Here is a 20,149-nt window from a genome sequence, read left to right on the forward strand (position 1 = left end):
TAATAAAAGTTTGTGCCATCTGCGGTTTTCCAACTCAACTCAAATGACTCTTCGAAAACTCAGCATATAATATAATTTGCCAGCCAGTGCAATGGCAACTATCTGTAACACTTTGTGCAAAGTTCAAGAAGTTGCCAAAACACACAAAAAAAGAAAGAAAAGAAAAAAATTACAAGCAACGCTCCACTGGAAGAAAACAGGGTATATTGCAGTCGGCTTATGGTTTACCGCCAGCTTATGATAAATGCTTGAGCCAGGTCTCAGCAAAATTGATTTAGCTTTGTTTTGCTAGTTGAATAGCGTAATTGGTAAATGTCGATATATATCGATTATGCATCGATTGTCATCAATATTTGGTTAAGCCATAGTTGGCGTTTACTACTTCTGTGCATTTGGTACTCAGAGTCTAAATTAGCATTATTTTCAATTATAGCCAGTTTGGGTCTGGCCTTTAACAACTATTGATAGCTTTAAGTACTCATTTGTCACGTTATAATTTTTAAGGAATATTTCTTCTGTATATATCAGCTAGCAGTAGCTTAGGTACGCTTATAGAATCCTCGAAATTTCCCGCTAGAGGAGAAATCAAGTGTCACTTTAGCGCTTCAATCTATCGCAGCGTATTCGAAGCTCGACTTTCCTCAAAAACTCTAGGTCTGGTTTTTTTTTTTTTTTTTTTTGTGCTCCGTTTCACCTGTCGCTCGCTTATATTTTCATTGCTTTTTGAACCCTTTGCCCAGAGCACAGAGCGGAAGACTGTTATGTGCATCGCTCTGTGATTTATGCCAACAATTCTGATAACGTTTTATTAAAACTTCGTTTGTGTGTTTGGTTTTTGAGCCGCGTAGCAGCCGTTCGTTTTGATTCAGTTCAGAAACACATATTACCATCGTGGGGAGGGAAGCCGGGTAGGAATATGTTGCTTCTGTGTGGCTGGGTTACTGCATCGCGTACCAGATGGTGCGGTTGATGGAGCTGCGTTGCACCACTTGCTGCTGCCCGCTGGCGTTGTCCGTGCCTTGCTCCGCTTTCGCGACAACATCGCCAAATGCCACGCTCAAAAACTGTTCAAGCAGCTGACGCACCATCGACTCCCATTTTTTAACCAATACCTTCGGGCAGAGGAACTCACATTCGTGCTGCTTGTTGCACAGCAGAAAGGACTTCGCCTTGGCCACAACGCAAACATCCGGCAGAGCGAAAGTGCCGCGCACCACCTGTTTGCAGCTCTTTTGCTCCGTGTAGATGAAGCAGGTGGTGAATGCAAACAATTTGCAGCTGTAACAGCGGCGCAATCGGCCATCGATCAGCTGGAACTCGCCTAACGTCACGAAGCGCGCCTCGTTGAGTATGCAAGACTGGAAGAGGTGTTTGAAGACATTCAAGATGAACATGTTTTGAACACTTTGAACACTTTGAACATACCGCATTGAAGTTCGTGATGTCATTGAGCTGGTCTGCTTGATTGGCACGCTCCAAGAGCTCGCGCAGTCGCGTCTCTAGACGACAGGCCAGCTCGAAGATGCGCTTCGATATCACCTGGCGATGCTCGAAGAATGCCTGAATGAATCTATTGAGTAACAATGGATATTTCGTCACACGCTGCACGGGCTTCAGTAGAAAGCTGCGTAAGCCCAGCGGATCTCCCATTGTCAGTTGCATACGCTGTTGATAAACAAGAATTTAACTGAGCTTAATTTTCAAATTTAACAATTGTCAACGACATTTTGCAACGAGATTTAATTCAACTGCAACCATTTTAAATCATCGGTCATTAAAACGTTATTTTGCTGCAAAGCACCAATTACATTCGCCGGCTGATTGTGCTTTGCTTTTTCATAGGCCAGAAATAGCATGCAGTTATTACGGCGATGATGCCTGATGACGCCATTGTTACGAAACTCTGTAATTTGACGCTGAATCAATCAATAATAAATAAGAGCGAACGAGAAGGATACAACAACTAAATGTTTCGTCAACGCTGTCTCGCTTACGCGTATTCAAATTCGCCACGTATTAAATAGTCGCTGTATTGCTCATGCTCTATGCTGCTCGCTCCTTTATGCATCGCGGTAAGCGCAGCCATCTTAATTCGCGTAGATCAACCATTATAGTGCTATCTCGCTCACGCACTTATGTTGAAGAGAATCTTTTGCTGGACACTTGCCACTATTGCGCTCTCGCTTATGCGCACATTCGCTGGGATTCGTGACAGCCATGATATTTTCGTCCTCACTCTGTGCTCCTCTCTCCTTTATGTGTTAAATAAGCGAAAGCAAGAGAGCAACAAGCAGCCATTTAAATGTGAATTGATCAGCAATTATGTTGCTATCTCTTCTACGCTCGTTGTGCATCCGTGTGCATCACGTTTGATACGCTCATTGCTCAGTTCGCAGATCAACCAATTGGATGTACGATAATTAATGGAGAGACGCACTTTTGTTCTATTTGAACTTACCCTAAAATAAAGCTCATGGGAATGATATAGACGCATGCTTTCCCGTTGGCTAGCCGTGAACAGGACATAGCAGTAGAAGACATCCCGCTCGACGAGAGCGTACCAGCGCTCAAAGAGCAGCTCCAGCTGCTGGCGATGCTGCAGCAGCAGCGGCAGAAGGCGATGCCGATGCAGTGCCGCAATCTCTGTAATATTCGACAGCAGAACGTGCTGTTGTCCAACCAGACCCGACGGCAACGCCGACCGCTGCTGAAAGATGCGACTATAGCGCTCAATGCCATTGATCAGATCCTCGACATATTGCTGCTCTGTGCTGATCAGTTCGATGAGCACATTGCGACAGCACTGTTCGGCTACATCGCTGCTGGACGGACGTGCGCTCATGCTGCCGGCCCAATGTTATTCACAGCACTGGCTCCAAGCTTGCATAATTTTCATTGTGGCAGAGCCCACAGAGAGCGCTGATTCACATGCAGCTGTTTCTCAATATTTCCGTAGTTGCACTCCTATTATTTTTTGTATATATAGTTTAGTGCGGCGCTGTCGCTTGCATCGCCAATGGTTGCTTACTCAGACGCTGCGGTTTCCCAGTAATTACTGTTTAATTACACTTTGAGCGACGACTTGCTAACCAGCTGCCTGCTGTTCTCTTGGTGCTCTACTGGCTGGCAATTTTAATGACAATTTATTGTGACTTTGTCCATTGTAAATTAGCCAACGCCTTTGGCACCTGTACGCCAGCTGTTGCACCTGCATGCGGAGCGTATGCGCAATAAATAAATCAGCTGTAATTAAAAGCGTCTTGCTGAAGTTAGCTGCGCTCCTTTTGTGCCGCATCTAACCATTGCTCCTTAGCTGTCAACCCAAATTTGCGTAGCCTCTAGCCCTGCCTTTCTCTCTCGCTCTCCTTCTCTCTCTCTCTCTCTCTCACTCTGTCTCCCTCTCTCTTTCTATCTATCTCCATTTCTCTGCTTCGTGTGTTCCTTTTGTGCAAGGCCTTGGCACAAAACTCCCAGCTATAAATTACGTCGTGTTCCAGGAATTTGCGAGTGCAAACAGCAACAACAGCAACAACAACAATAACATTAAAAGCAAACTTAAAAAAAAGATGGTATAAATTCATATTTCTGTTTGGCCTGCCAGGGAATCTACGCAAAAGATAACGCCAGCCAAAGCCCGAAACGACAAAAACAGAAGCGAAGAGTGGGTATGTGTATGGCTAGCAGATACGCTACATTGAAGTACAGGGTATAGAAGAAGTTGTATGTGCCATAAGAGATAAGACAAAGCGATGTAAATACATATAGAAGCCATATACATGCGTAGGCTTGCACGAATAAGCTGCATATCGATTTTGATCGATACTGGCAGGAGCAGATATCGATTATTTATGGCCAATAGTTTGAAGCACTCTTATATTATAGATACACAAATAAATAAGATAAGCACTATTAGAAGTCTCTGCTTCTTCTTTAACTCAACTAGAAATACTTCAGACCGAATTGCTCGACTAGCTGCTGACGTAACCCTAGGCCAAGTTCAATGGGAGGCGAGTCTAGATCTCGAGCACAGACAAGCCCACAAACGAACGGTTCGTTCAGATCAATTTGCCACGCCTTCTTTTGTATGTTTCATACACTGTGAAGAAAATCAACATACCCTGACTTTCAGTTTGTGTTGAGGGTATACAAATAGAGAGAGAGAGAGAGAGAGAGGGGGGGAAACAGCTAGAGACAGAAATTGAAAACAAAAAGACTAAAATAAAAAGTAAAAAATAAACTAGAAAAAAAAATGAAAAGAGAACTAGAAAAGAAGGAAATGCGGCATCGCGGCAAAAGGCCAAGCGGGTTTCATAAATTGCGCCATGAAATCGACCCTAAGGGGACAACTGAGAGACAAACTGATTGTGCTCCAGCAGATACCCGCGTGTTGAGAGTAGGAGAGCGCAATGCGAACGAAACCAGCTGAGCAATATGTAATATGCATGAAATGGAATTGAAGGGGATGGGGCTGCATTGGGGGCCACTGCCGTGTCCAGCAGCTCAAGTTCGATTATAGATATGAGATTTAATTTAGCTTGAATTGAAGCCCGTTTAAGCTTTAATGAGCCATGATAAAGATTTAGTGTATTATAGCTAATGAGCTTTGGCTTATAGCTTACAAGCCATCTCATTATTGCGGTTTAGTGCAGGCCAAGTTGACCCCTGCAAGCTCAAAATTTTATTATTGAACTGATTTATAAATAATTAAAGTTTTAGCGATGCTTTGAATGATAATTATAAGCAAACTTTAAAGATATGCAGTTAATTTATAGATACAGATAAAGCTGCTTAATAAAATTATACGAGATGAGCTTTAATCAAGCAGAGTTAGCTTTAAAGCTCATTGTTATTTATCTTTTTAGACACAAAATATGAAAAAAATTATTTTAAAAAGTTTTAGTGCAATGCAATCCATACAAAAGTTTTAGAGCTTGAAGATTAAACAATGTGGCAATTAAATTCAAATAAGGCTTTTGGTGAGTATATGCTATATATATGCAAATCTTCGAAAGCTGATTAATATGTATATGGAATTGCCATCATATTTATAAATGGTAGATTAGATCTTTAAAGTTCGCTTAAAAGCTCTTGAAAGCTTTAGATGCAACAAAATGTGCTTTGCAGCATAATCAAAAAGCTCAGCGTTAAGCAAGAGCTATTTAAGTTAAAAAAAGAACTTTCTGTGTATTCTTCATTCTCTTCATCTCCTCCCCACGCACTCTTTCTCTTTCTCTGTTGCTTTGTCCACATTCTATGATTTGTGAATCCACGTGCTGTAAATGGAAATTGAATTCATTCAATACTGAGAATCGAACAAAATGCTCGTTTATGATATAAATTCAAAGTTTAACAAAAACGAATTTCCTGGTATTCTCTATGCTTCAGCGACTACGAGCTGCTCTATGGATGTGCCTTCTTATGCCCGGGAGCTACTCTCTCTGGCTAGGCCCCATTATGCTCGGGAGTTGTGGAACGTCTTGGGCTTACGCTGATATTCAGCATTCCGGCCAAAAATGTTGCATACTTTGTGGCGGACCTTGAAATGCTGGCGGTAGACAGAGCAAGAGACAGAGAGGGAGAGAGAGAGCGAGAATCGAGGGCGAGAGGGAGATAGGAGTGTAAGCACTTTGCTTGAGCAACAATACTAGCTGCCACGCCCACACTCACGCACGTAATTCAGCTCAGGCTGTTTCTGTTTGGGGCTTCGGCCCCTCAGCTCAGTCGCTGCGTATAACGGGCGGCTGCTCCGGCACTTAGCTGGCCATTTCGTTGCCTGCTTAGTATAATGTACTGGCTGCCCTCTCTGCCCTCTCCGCCCTCTCTCCTCCTCCTTCCACTCGCCACCTTAAACGTCGCCCATCGTAATCGTCGCTCCTATTTGGCTAGCGACTAAAGTGTTTCACTCTGCGCTTGATTGACATGATGCGTTAGCTGCTCCTGCTCCTGCTGCTGCTGCGGCTGCTTCTGCTCCTGCTGCTGCTCCTTCTGCTGCTGCTGCTGCTCCTTCTGCTGCTGCTACTGTTGCTCTTTTTGCCACTTTATCTTCAGCCACACACTCAGCTGCAGCTCTTCTGCTTCTTCTTCTTCTACTCCTTCTTGGGTACTAGTCACAGATCGATAAGCCGCCGGACAAATCACGCTGCTCTCCCTGCTAATCCTGTTCAACATGAATATGGAGTAGCTGCCAAAAAGGGCTATCGCTGACATTTTCGCTCCTCTGCAAGGGGCTTGAATGGGCGTGGCCAATTGGGTAATTTAGCTGTTCGGGGTGGGCGGGGGATCTTAAGTGCTTTTTTGTTAGCAGCAGCGGCAGCAACTTTGGAGCTTATTATAAACAGATTTCAAGCTGTTGCAGCAGGTCTTACGAGGAAATATACTCGGTACAAAGTGTGAAGCGGGTATATTCATGGCAATAAATGTTTTTTGATTTGAGTTCTGCTACTATATGCCCTGTTAAAATGCTATAAAGATGGAGTATATTCGTGGCGAGGCGAGTTCTTCTCTCTTTATCACAAACCTCAAGCGAATGAGAATGAAAATGAAAAACATACTACAAAGCACTCACTTTCTCTCTCTCTCTCTCTCTCTCTCTCTCACTTTCTATGTTCTCTCTCTCTCTCTCTCACTTTCTATGTTTTTCTCTCTCTCTCTCTCTCTCTCTCACTTTCTATGTTTTTTCTCTCTGTCTCTCTCTCACTTTCTATGTTTCTCTCTCTTTCTCTCTCTCTCCCTCACTTTCTATGTTTCTCTCTCTCTCTCTCACACTTTCTATGTTTCTTTCTCTCACTCTCATTCTCTCTCACTTTCTCTGTCTCTCTCTCTCACTTTCTATGTTTCTCTGTCTCTCTCTCTCTCTCTCACTTTCTCTGTCTCTCTCTCTCTCTCTCACTTTCTCTGTCTCACACACACACTTTCTCTGTTTCTCTCTCTTTCTCTCCCACACTTTCTCTGTCTCTCTCTCTCTCACACACACTCATTCCCTCTTTCCCCCAACCAGTCTCTCTCTCTATGTCTCCTTCTCCCCTTCGGAGTCGTCACTCTCTCCTCTCTCAATATACACATGTCACTCCTCCACTTACAGGGTATTTCCTAGTCATTTCCACCCGCTCTTGGCTTGCTAATTGTAAAATCAGCTTGTCTGCTCAATGTAGCCTGGCTGGCGATACTTTGCTGCAGCTAATGCGCCTGCTGCTCGCTGATGTATCTGATGGATGCATTTGTATCTGAAAGCTGTTCGCTTGGCTATTAAGCGACTTACAACACGGCTGCCTGTTTGTTATGTGTTTTGTTGTTTGTTGTTTGGCACTCTTTGTTGTTGCTGCTGATTAAACATAATTTATGTTAGTCCAAGTGGCGAACATTAGCGCTACACTTGGCGTTTGGGTAGCGTCAGGCGCCAGGCGCCAGGCGCCAGCTGCATGATAAATGCGCCGCATTAGCGAGCGAACAATAAATTGCAAAACAAACCCCCCACCCCCCTCCAATAGTGCCATCACACCAACCCGTCCCAGCCAACAAGCCGTTAGCCAGGCGGAGAGGTGAAGGTGAAGTCAATTGCAGCAGCTGAGCTGATCGGACGTTTGGTTAATTTCGCTGCGGGAATTTTAAATCATCTTTAAATTAGGGTCATGCAAACTCAATAAACCAAAAGGCGGAAGCCAGCGGACGAGGCGAACGGACGGCCATGGAGCATTGGGCGTGACTGCTTGGGGAATGTGTATCTTTGTGTATGTCTGTGCGTGCGTGTGTGTGTGTGTGTGTGTCAGCAACAACTCAATTAGCGGCACACACACACACACACACACTCACTCGCACGGAGAGAATGCGCCACACACACATTTGCCACAATTTGGCAAACAAATCACGTAGCCGAGCTGCCGCTGCTCCACTCGCCTGCCCCATTTGGCCAGCTCCACATACCCAACGCCTCCCTACCGAAACCCAGCTCACTTATACCCTACACGTTTTGTACGCTGATGCTTTGCTTTTGTTATTTCATTTTAGCTGATTTCTACCCACTCTCTCGCTCTGTCGCCCTCTCCCTCGCTCTCCCTTCCAGTGAATAACGAAATTTGTTCGGCTAGATGCGAGCTATAGTCCCTACTTAATCACGCACCCTCCTGCTGTGTCTCCTATAATGGCTATAGCTGTATATACATTATATATTACTAATACCTAAATCACTACGAGCTATACATCCGAGAGTTTTGTAGCAGTTAGCTTTTGTAGTTTATCAGCTCAAATTTCAGTGAATGCACGCAAAGTCTTATCAGAATTGACCAAAAATGTGTTTCATTCCATTTCGTTCCTCTATACTAATTGAAATGCATTATCAGCTACTCGTTCTATACTCACTTTATTTGCTTTTACTGCTTCACTTCATTTTCTTTCGTTCGCTTATCTTCTCCATTCCATTTAGTTTCAATCTAATCTATAATATAATTCTATGCATTTCATGGTACTCTTTCCGTTTCCTTGAACTAATGAATATTCGTAATGATTAAACGTGTTGCATTCCATTTCGCTTCTGTCTACTGTCCAATGTGGGTTTACATTATAATCTTCTTACTTTTGTGTAACCTAATTATTATGCATAACTTTTAAACGTAGTCCATTCCATTTGAATGCATTTCATTAAACTCCTCTCAATTCGCTGAATTAATAATTATCCATGGCTCTGTAAAGTGTTCCATTTCATTCCACTGTGCTCGGCATGCGTTGCAGCGTTCTTTTAATGAAGATATTCTTTTGTTTTCCCTGTGCGTTAATCTTGACTCCAAACCCAATTCCATTCCATTATGCTCCGCACTTATCTCAGCACGAGTTGCATCGAATTATTCGGGGATATTCACTTGTTAGTCTATTGTTTATTGCTGACACAAAACATTTACATTTGCCTCTCTCTCTCTCACTCACTCTTTTTCTGTCACTCTCTCTCTCTCTCTCTCTCTCTCTCTCTTGCATTGAACAAATGCAAATTTCATGCCTTCTATGCAATTTTAAATGCTTTGCTTATCGCATCGTTTCATTCTATTCACTCTCACTCTCTCTCTCTCTCTCGCTCTGTCTCGCTCTCTTTTACTCCTGTTTGTCATTTGCATAGTCGATGCATATGCATGAGCTCTTCGTGAGAGTGGAGGCGCTGACACTCCGGCCATGCCCTGCCACGCCCCGCTGTGCCCTGTCATTGAGTGAACCAAAAATTATCGACACTTAAAATGTTGCAAGCGTCGCTGGATTTTCTGTGTCCTGGCCCAGGATATGCTCGAGCCTGACGCTTATGTAATCTAAATGTTTATGCAGCTTATGCTTCATAAATTTCCCGCCAGCCGAAACAGAGCGGCGAGAGAGCGACGAGGCGGGGCTAGGGGAGTGGCGTCTGATGTCTTTGTCTTCCGGTGCGCTGGCCGCCATTTTGTGCGCTTTGCTTTAGCTTCCGCTGCGATGTGCCATTTGTTTATTGCCCGTTTTCATTGCTTCATTTCGCACCAGCCCCTGCTCCCAAACACCGTTGCCGACCCCTACCCCTACCCCTACCACTCTTCGGACACGCCCCATCTTGGCTGATGAAAATATTTTTACGACAAGTTCTTTTTTCGCCAAGATTTGCAACATTTGCAGAAAAGCAGCAAATAACAAGTGAAAACGCTTAAGAACGAAAATAGTCGACTGAGCGATACTCTGTTAATGATGCTAAGTGAAAAGAAACTCAATTGAATAAACGCAACTTTTAAGATGACGTAATATACCTGCGTATCCTATTCTTATCCTAACTCACTTGACGAAGGATAGATACTGCTGTAAATATGCTCCATTCCATTTCAGCACAAATATTTACATATTTCTAAAATAAATAAATTTCAAATTAAGTCAACTATCCCACTCACTGAATATCCCCTTTTATTAATTTTTTGCTAAGGTATTTCAACGGAAGTTTTGGGAATCAGCGCAAAGTGAACGGAGCACGCTGCCAGCGCCAAATGAAACGCACATTTTTGGCCATAAAACGCTTAACGTGCGCCCCTCTCAGCTGCCACGCCCACGTCCCGTGCTCGCTGCGCTTTTAGCAAAGTAGCAGCCGGAAGTTGTCATGTTTTATGTTAACATCAGCGGCAAGAGCAGCGGAAGCAGCAGCAGCAGCAGCAGCATCAAAGAGTGTGAGTGCAAAAGAGAGGCACAATGTTATGTGAGCACCTCCGTTCTCCCGCTTCGTCCACGCCATTACCTTCCTCTTCCACTTCCTCTTCCTCTTCCCCCGGCAGTCATGAATTTTGCATGCGCCAGCAGAATTGCAAAATTATAATTAGGCAACTGAAACTGTAACTGAGACAGAGACAGAAAAAGAGCGAGATAGAGAGAGTATAAAAGAGAACTGACACAGGGACACTGGGCAATAACTATCCAACAGTGCCTTACTCCCTTGCCCTCTGCTCTATATTTCTCCGTCTCTTTGCTGCATCTATTTTAATGTGTGTCCCAGCTTCTTCTTCTTCTGCGTGTTCCTTTTGCTGTTTGAAGTCCACGCACGTTCGCGCATAAAGTTCATTTTATTAGCTGACGTTTCCCACTCCACTCCACGCCACTCCTCTCTTTTGCTCCTTTACTCACTCACTCGCTGTCCTGCTCTCGCTTCTACTCGTGCTAGTCTGTTCAGCTTGCGTTCATTTCGTTTTTGCATTCTGCTGCCATTTCTAATCTGCGACGCAAGTTCGTGCGCATTGTTAAACAGTGTGACCAGCCGCCTGATAGGTGGCTAATTTTGAGATCCGCAATAACGACTTTATATATGTCTATCATAAATACCTGCCAAAACTATGAAAATAATTCAATTTTATTATTGTTATTCATAAGTTGCATTATTAAATAACTTATAGCTAAAAATATATATATTTAATTTAAATCAATTCCAACAAACGATCTTCAGCTGGTATTTAAATACATCGCATGTATGCCGCTTTTTAATTTCCATAGCATGGTCACACTGTTCGCGTTTTAGTCTGATTAGCAAAGTGCAAAATTTGGCTGCTCTTCCTTTCCCATTCTACTTCAAATATTTCTCTATTGCTTATGCGTAATAACTTTTAGTTGAGTGCCACGCCCCTAAACGGGGAGCAAATAAATATTCAATTGCAAATGGCTGACAGGTGGGCTAGAGGAACAAGAGAAGGTAGGAGATACATGCATAAATACATACATATATAGATATGTGTATGTATGTATGTGTATCCCGCCGCCAAATGGACGCGTTCAAATTGCAAATTGCGCTCGTTTACAAGCGAAATAAATGCGCGCGCGCCTTGCCATTAGGCTAACCCCCACTCCTGCCCACTCCCTCACATCCAGCGACCCCGTCCATTTGCCTGGTTAGAAAAATGAAGCGTCGTGCCGCAAAAGACAGTCAACCGGCACTTGGTCGGGCAGAGCGGGTGTGGGGCGATGGCATTTTTGTGTTGCGTGCCTTTTGGGCGCATAATTAGATAAGCAGCGCAATGTCTAGCCAAGCCCCGCTTGGTCCCCTCTCACGCTACGCCCCTGTGGAGCAGGCAGACAATGTCACAACAAGTCGCTGACAGATGACGCGTCATAAAAGCTGAGACGACGACTCCGACTCCGACGCCAACGACAACAGCGGCGCCAGCAGCGGGCAGCAACAATGCAAATGTCTGAGGTTAGGATCGTTCATGCCAAAGGCGCAACTCGTGGAAGTTGTTGTTGTTGCTGTTGGTGTTGGTGTTGGTGGGAACTGGCATTTGGGATGGCTGTGGCCGGGCGGGAGAGCGTCGCGAACGAAGCACAACATGCAATTATACGCAATCAACATAAATCATTCAAATTGCCACGCAAAAAGCGAAATGTACACTTTGAATGTGGCCAAAGTAAAAACTGAAGCAGGCCAGCGTCGAAAGTAAACAGAAAACAGAGAAAAGAAGATGGCGCCGAGCAAGCAGAGCGTGAGAAAATAGAGAGCAGCTGGCCAAGGCATGCACCAACTTAAATACCCTAACAGACAAGCGTGTGGCATTATTTATTGCCAAAAAGTATTTAATTTGTATTTTAAATACTATATGTAGGTAGGTAAGTTTTAACATATTATTTAGAGTACATACATACATACATATATGTAATATGGTATTTTCTTCGATGTTTAGCGACAGCAGCATAGCACCCGGAGCAAAGGGTATACGATAAAAGCAGAAAAAGAAACTGAAAAGCAAAAGGAGCAGCAGGCAGCAGCAGAGGCAGCGGACAGGGAGCAAGGAGCAAGGAGGGATGGGCTAATTTGCAATTGAAATGCCTAAGCCAAGACAAATTTGGTGCGCGCATAAGGTTGGGCGCAACAAAGCAGAAAAGAAGGTGAAAGCACAGACGTGTGAAGAGTAAAGAGCAGGTGGATAGAGGACAACGCAGGACAATACAAAATGGGGCACGACCGCATTACGCATACGCCGCGTTGTCAACAATTTAATGGCGCGCATGTATATGTGCGCGTCTGTATATGTGTGTGTGCGTGTGTGTGCTGTTGTTGTTGCTGTTGCTGTTGCTGTTCGCTCAGTCAGGTAACTGACAAATGCGACAAGCGCACGTGATCACGGGCCAAGGACAAGTTTGTCCGGTTGAATCTCGATGGCAGAGCAACGAACAGTTTTGTAACCAACTGCCTTCAGCAGGCTATCGGCCCCAACTATTGTGGTCCAATCATCAGAGAATTTGGTCTATGAATTGCTTGCCACAGGGCCAAATTGAAGCACGTCCGTATGCAACCTTGATAAATAAAAAGTATTACATGCGATTCATAAAGTCAAATAACTGAAATGATGATGAAATTTACTCTAATGGAATTCAACAAAAAACAAACCTAAACCCAGCGCTTAAATAGATAAATAGAACTCGCAGACTATTACACATTTATAAACGACTTCTATGTATATGAAATTAGAAATTTGAGAATGTACTAAGTCAACATTTTTGGGTGTGCATTACACACCCCAATATTATTAACCGGAAATTATTGTATTATCAATGCCATTGTTTGTATCATTCCCAGCATACTTGTCATAATAATTTTAATAATCATAGTCATTATAATTCTCAGAAATGAAAAGCAACCAAATTTAGAAAGCTTATATAAAAACTTAATTGTCAATATTATTATATAATAGATTTGGAGTTACATAGTTATTAAATTTAGTATATGGACTGCTCTCATTGAATTTATAATAACCACGCTTAGGAACCAACTCGAAAATATTCGCCAACTTGTATACTTTTATAGAATTTCCAACTAAATCAAAATTGCTTGCATGAAAGACGGAAAAGAAACTATATACATATATCTAAATCTATATATGCGTATATCTATAACTATATATATATATATATATATATATATATGTAGAAGATGGAAACTTGAAATTTTAGCCTGATTAGTTCTAATCGAAGAAGGGGTCTTCTGCCTGTCTATATATTAATGTAAACGCGCCTGTGTCTAATGTCTGATAAACTAATATCTGATAAGCTAACAATGATTTTCGTACATATATCTAAGGTAAACATATGCACATGAGGAATTTAATATCGAAACTTTGAACTTTGGCTTAATTTTCGAACTGTTGTCATTTCTGCTGGAAATTTGAATTTAAAATATCTGCTCATTTGCGTGAATCTGCTTCCTGCGGTTGCTGTCTAAGCTATCGATAGGTTTTTGTTGTGTTCGTGTATTAGTGTGGTGGCAGTTTCGAGGTTTCAAGCAGAGGGAGCAGTCATAGAAAGGTGACAGACGCCGACAGCGAACAACTCCTCGGATATCAGTCAAATAGACTGGGCTCCTGATCCTCAATGGGCGTGCCAAAGAGGTGCGCCAGTGTTAGCTGCGTATAGGCAATGACTGCCGCCGGGCATAGGGCCAGTGCCTCCTCCAAGGTTACCCACTTGGAGATCTCATCGCCCGGACATACCACATGCATATAGACGATATCATCCATTACCGTATGGCTAATGATGGCCATTGGGCTGCTGTGACCGTTCGCATTAGTCAGCGTCGTTGGATTCAGATTGATAACCATCTGCGGGCGAGAGAGGGCGGGCATGAGGATGGACAGGGCTAGCGAGAGAGAACTTACTTTAAAATAGAACGAAATTCCCGATTCTGTAGTTAGCTCGTCCTGGGTGAGCTAATTGAACGGGTCTGCGGTGTTCTCCAGGTGTATCTTTACGTATCTGTTGGTCAAGAGGACTTACAACTCTTGTTCTATCCCTCTCACTCTTACTCTTACTCCCTCTTTCTCTCTCTCTCTCTCTCTCTATCCCACTATTTCTCACTTTCTCGTTCATAGGGTCCTACTCACACACACTCTCTGTCTCTATATCACTCTTCCCATTTGCCACTCGCCGCTCTAGAATCGGAAAGGGGCCTGGGAGGGGAGTGGTTGCTCTTGCTGCCTTCTCTAATGGTACTTCACTTAAAATCTCTTTGACTACTTGCGACTTTCTGTTTTTGATGTGTAGATTATAATTTAAGTATATGTATGTTCAGTGAAATTCATTTAGCCTGACTGAATCTGTAGTCCCGAAAGGCTACTACGAATCAGTTTCAATAAAAGCAAGCTTTTATTTATCGATAGATATCGCAGAACGAAGGAAGATCAAGGCGGAAATAGTGACAGTAGAGAGGGAATGCGAGAGGAAAAGTAGAATAAAAGAAGAGAGATAATGTGAAATGACAGATGAGCAGAAAGATGTAAAAAAAAATTAGAGAAAGAGAGAGAGAGAAACAGAATAAAATAAATGAAGAGAAACAGTGAGAGTGAGAAAGAGATACCGAAAGATTATGAGATACACCTAAATATAGAAAGGGCACCACACAGAGCTGAGGGGAGCAAGAAATAAACACACAGAAATAGAGAGGGAGAGAGTTTTATATATAGCGATAGGGAGATATATAAAACGTGATATAGATAGCAAGAAAGAAAAAGACAGAGATAGGAGCGATAAATAGCAACAGAAAGAGAGCAAGGTGTGAAGATGGTTGCATACACGTAGAGACGTTGGGAGAGAGTTAGACTCGAACTGATGAGAATCGCAAAGAGAGGAGATATTAACAAACATAAGCTGTTTTCAATGCAATTCTTGTCTGAGCTAACTGAACTTTGCTTAGCCAATTCTGACTCGGCCAATAGAAATAGAATTCAACTCGATTCAATTTTCAAATGAAAATTTAAAATTTCAGCTGCTCAACAGTTAAAGGAAAAGCGTTAACTGATTTTCATAACGAGCGAAAATCCGCTTCTGACTTCCTTTGGCAAATGATTAAATTGAAGGCGTTCGCGAGGTGTATGACTGCGTAATAGTAGGCGTGGCATGGGTGGCTTTGCTCGATAAAAGCCAAACGGCTTGCAACTGCCTTTCACTTTTCACACATTCCGCAATTAATTTCCGTTTGATTGTTTCAGTTGACTGCAGTGCAGTCACGCCCCCAACGCCTCCTAATGCAGCTTAATGGCATTTGGTGTATGTTTCGTCTGTCTGTCTGTCTGTGCGTGTGTGTGTGTGTATGTGTGTGTGATTTACGCGCTGCATTTGCTGCCATAAATAAAGCGCTAAACACAGCAGACGGCGCGCAGGAGGGGGCGGGGAGGGGGCGTGGCTGGGCGCCATTGCCATTGTCGACAAGTTGGTCCTGTGACTTTCATTTGTACAGTTCATTTGTTGCCCGCAACAGCAGCAACAGCAGTAGCAGTAGCAACAACAACAACAACAACAACAACATGGGACCCAGAGATACCCGGCTCATGCTTCCTGCCATTTCCTACGGCTGCCTCCTGCGTCCTGCCTAACTTATAAGCAACCATGTTTATTGCTTCTCCATTGTTGTCTTTGGCTAATTGCTGATGCAGCAACAACAGCAACAACAGCAGCAGCAGCAACACCAACAACAAACTAACTAGCAACAATTGCTCCCAGGCCATCGATTTTGATTCAATGCTGCAAGAAATAAAGTTTGAACAATTTTAAGGACGCAATTTGTGGCAACTGTCAGTTGCATGCATGTATGCAGCATGCGCACAGAATGGGCGAGCGTAAACGGCAGCAGGGTGGCTCATGAAATTGAATAATCGCACCGAGTGTAGCACACTTTCGAGGGCAGCCATGAAAAATGGCGTACAAATTGTAAAATTTCACATCGAAAGCCCCACTTGAGTCCAGTTGAAAGCGATTTAACTTTCATAGAGAAAGAGAAGGAGAAAGAGGAGAGGAAGAGAGATAGAGCGCCTCTCTCTCTCTCTCTCTCTCTCTTTCTCTGTATATTGTCGAATATTAAATGCGCTTCAGTAATTGTTCCTGAGGGAAACTATTGATAGATAGACATGATGAGTCTTAGTCATGTCTATTACACTTGAAAAGCTGATTGATTGATTGAGAGATTGGCTAGCTGATAGATAAAATGATTGACTGACTGATTGAAAGATTGGCTGACTGATGGATAAAGTGATTGACTAAATGATTGAGACATTTTCTGACTGATGGATAGAATGATTGACCGAATGATTGAGACATTGGCTGACTGATGGATAAAGTGATTGACTAATGGATTGATGGATAGAACGATTGATTGATTGAGACCTTGGCTGACTGATGGATAAAATGATTGACTGAATGATTGAGACATTTTATGACTGATGGATAGAATGATTGACCGACTGATTAAGACATTGACTGACCGATCTATTAAGTGATTGAGTAATGGAATGTTAGATGTCTATCCAACAATTAGTCTGATTGACTGAATGACTGAGAGTTTGGCAAGCATATGGACAGAAGGATTGTTTAATGGAATGATGGATAAAATGATTAACAGAATGATTGAGACGTTGCACAGCTGATGGATGGATTTATTGACTGAGTGATTGAAAGATCGGCTGACTAATAAATAAAGTGATTGACTAATTGATTGAGATATGGGCTGATTGATGAATAGCATGATTTACTGACTGATCGATAGAGTGATTGACCAACTGTTTGAATAAATAGCTTGACTATCCTTTTGCCAAAATATAAACATCTGAATGATTGATTGATTGATTGATTGCGCAATTCACTTCACTGACGGCTACACTATTGACGCAACTACTTTAACCGATTGACGGCCTGACTGTACGCCAGGACAGCAATTAAACGAACGTGCTGCTCATATGTGATTGACTTGCCTTCAAGCTAAAGACATATATTACACAAGACTTGAACTCGACCTGAGTACAAAATACGTCGGATACTTGTGCCTGTCATGCCATCGCAGCTGTTGGTTAATAAAGAAGCTAGCTAGCTGGCTAAGCTGTCGCTCTCGCTGGCATGAGTCGGCGAAAATGGCCCGACCTTTGTTATGCAGCAAGTATATATTATGTCTTTTAGGGTGACACTTCGAAATTAACATAATAAACGTGGTCCAGCACGAAGAGACAGGCGACGCGATTTTCGTCGAGTCATTGGAAGCAAAACTGATTTTCGATATTTGATGCGGCACATGCGACGCAGGCAGCTGCCACAGCTGCCACACCATGGGGCACACGCACACACACACACACACACACAGAGAGAACATCCTTTGCACCGTGCTGCGAGTTGCCCTTTGACGAGTCTTAATTAAGACATCGTTACGCGCCATTTTCCGTGCTCTGCTGATGGCATGACAATTGAAGTTTTGGCTTACACACACACGTACAGGCACACGCATTCACACATACACACTCATGCCTGTTTAAACGTAGATGTCTATTTGGCATTTGGTAGCTGAAGCGTTTGACGTGCATAATTAAAATTGCACATGTGAGTGAGAAGCGCGTAGAGAGGCAGCCAAAAGGCGAAGCCATCGCGGCTTATAATGAGCCGCCTCGTTGACGCTGCAAATGCGTTAAATCTTCATGAAACACATTTGACAGCCAAGATTCCAGAGACAAAAGCGAAGCAGGCTGTGGAGGAAGCTAACGTTGAGCTGCTTGGCTGCTTGGCTTGGTTGCTTGGCTGCTTGGCTGCATTCATTGCCTTTGCCTTGGATAGCACATAGCGACTTGGCTTCACATCCGCTTCAAGCGTTCCATCCGTCGACACATCCGTCGCCTAGCTGGCACATCCGCCTGCAGCTGCAACCAGCAGCTGACTTCATCCAGGTGCCTGGCCAAGCGTAAGATATTGGCAACCACAATGCAAACGCCATGCCAAGCACTAGTCTCAGACACTGCCACAAGCACACCGACACACCGACACACCACCCATCATCCACCATCCATCGACTCACCGCCCACCGCCCACCGCCCACTTCCGCCCAACTCTTCTGCGGCGATAGCTGGGCAATTTATTGCCAGCTTGAGTCAAGGTTCAGCTCGCATGCAAACTGTTCCCACAAAGCACTGAATCGACAGACACCTCAAAGTTAAGCTGCACCTAATCGAGCATTTCCCGATGCATTCAACTGTTCTCGATTGCACACACAAACTGTTCCCAAGTGATACGGTTTCTATTTAAGTAACAATTCGTGAAAGCCTCTCAAACGAATATCTCTTCTCCTGCCCATTCTCATTCTGTTCCTAATTAACGCTCTCCCAGTGTTTGCTTTAGTCTCCCACAAACGTGTTCTCAGTTTAAGTGTTCTCAGTGTATCGTTGCCTGTTCGTGTTCCATTTTACAGAACTTTTTCTGAGTCGTTGTTTTATATGAAACTAACTGTTCCCAAACTCCTCATTAACTCTTCCCAAGTATAGTTAATTTGGCGTTAAACAAAGTATAGCTCAAATAAGATCATTTATACAGTGAAAATCTGTTCCCATTCCAACTCATTATTCCATTATTTATTTAAACCTAGAAAGCACAGATTATGTAAGCTACACTCTGATAGCATTCACATTTTAGAGGATCATATCAAAAATATTCATCGAACTATGTTTTAACATGTGCTATCGAGCAAGATAATCGATAACATTACTAGGCTCTATATACAAATCGAACAAAATATCAAAGCCTTAAATCGTATCATTATGATGTACTAGAACATAATTTTAATCGATAACATTAATTTCAGATATTTAACTATATAATCGATAATAGTGTGATAACTCTAACAGCTATCGATCAAGATTATCCATAATCCAACTTGGTTCTATAAATATAGATCTGGTAAAAGAACAAAGTCATAACTCATAGTCCAATAATTTCAATCGATATCACTAATTTCATATATCTAGCTACATTATCGAAAAAAGTTATGAAGGCATCTCAAACAGCTATCGATCAAGATAATCGATAATCCAACTAGGTTCTATAAATATATAAAGTTACAAATCGTAGTAGTAGAACATAATTTCAATCGACAACACTAATTACAGATATCTATCTATATTATCGACAATAGCTATGTAAGCATCTCAAACAGTTATCGATAACTATTTTACATATAGCCCCAATTCAGACCTAAGTGTCAGAGCAATTAGAATCACCGAAAACAATTCGTTCTGATGCCATCAGCCCCAAGCAGGATGTGAGCGCGTAACTTTGTTGAGCTATGGGTGGCAGCACTCTGAAACTGTTGCTCAACACTTGTTCGTGTTGAAAGAGTGTTGATAAACACTTTAACTAGCTGCTGAAATGCATGTGCGAGTCGCTTTATTTAGTTGACTGCACTATGCAAAAGTCTTGCCATGCAGAGACGTGTCTGTGACTGCGACCCTCTGCACAGGCCCCAACACCCCCAACGCCCCAACGCCTCAAGCCCCAAGCCCCGCAACCCCGCCACTTGACACTTGGCAAGTTCGCTGGCAGGTAGCTGCTACATACACATACACATATATATATGTATATGTATATATGTATGTATATGTATATACATACATATATATTTGTGGAGCGAAGCGCCTACAAAGGTCAGGCAGAACAAGTTCAACGACTGACACAAATATTTGCCAGGTTCACCTCTTTGTTATTGCTGCTTGGGGCCGGGGAGGTGGCTTTGATATGAAGGAGGTGGCAGTGGTCTGGTTGGGTTTTAGGTTTTAGGTTTTAGGCTAGTTGCAGCCACAGACAAAACAAGCAGAACGAACGAACGAACGAACGAACAACAACAACACAGCCCAGCAGCAACATAAACAATTTATGCACAACGAGC

General features: G+C 43.0%; 2 protein-coding genes across 2 annotated transcripts; both read right to left on the reverse strand.

Moving 5' to 3' along the window:
• Positions 1–776: 776 nt before the first annotated feature.
• LOC6585087 (triple functional domain protein) lies at positions 777–2,874 on the reverse strand. Its single transcript, XM_002010691.4, has 3 exons — positions 2,459–2,874; positions 1,426–1,665; positions 777–1,358 (listed from the first exon to the last, which is right to left on the reverse strand). Exons 1-3 carry the CDS (start codon positions 2,840–2,842, stop codon positions 939–941), a joined length of 1,044 nt encoding a protein of 347 aa, XP_002010727.1. The 5' UTR covers positions 2,843–2,874; the 3' UTR covers positions 777–938.
• A 10,275-nt stretch (positions 2,875–13,149) lies between these two features.
• On the reverse strand, positions 13,150–14,575 carry LOC6585088. Its single transcript, XM_002010692.4, has 2 exons — positions 14,121–14,575; positions 13,150–14,063 (listed from the first exon to the last, which is right to left on the reverse strand). The coding sequence occupies exon 2, from the start codon at positions 14,061–14,063 to the stop codon at positions 13,806–13,808; it is 258 nt and encodes an 85-aa protein (XP_002010728.2). The 5' UTR covers positions 14,121–14,575; the 3' UTR covers positions 13,150–13,805.
• Between the last annotated feature and the right edge of the window lie 5,574 nt (positions 14,576–20,149).

This window comes from Drosophila mojavensis, unplaced genomic scaffold, assembly GCF_018153725.1.
Source record: "Drosophila mojavensis isolate 15081-1352.22 unplaced genomic scaffold, ASM1815372v1 contig_136, whole genome shotgun sequence".
Lineage (NCBI taxonomy): Eukaryota > Metazoa > Arthropoda > Insecta > Diptera > Drosophilidae > Drosophila > Drosophila mojavensis.

Bases quoted from the DNA above. Each gene is read 5' to 3' on its own strand.
- LOC6585087 (XM_002010691.4), bottom strand. From the start codon at position 2,842: ATGAGCGCACGTCCGTCCAGCAGCGATGTAGCCGAACAGTGCTGTCGC. The intron at 1,666-2,458 runs GTAAGTTCAAAT...GTTTATCAACAG, and splicing joins CCCATGAGCTTTATTTTAGG to CGTATGCAACTGACAATGGG. The intron at 1,359-1,425 runs GTATGTTCAAAG...CACCTCTTCCAG, and splicing joins ACATCACGAACTTCAATGCG to TCTTGCATACTCAACGAGGC.
- LOC6585088 (XM_002010692.4), bottom strand. From the start codon at position 14,063: ATGGTTATCAATCTGAATCCAACGACGCTGACTAATGCGAACGGTCAC.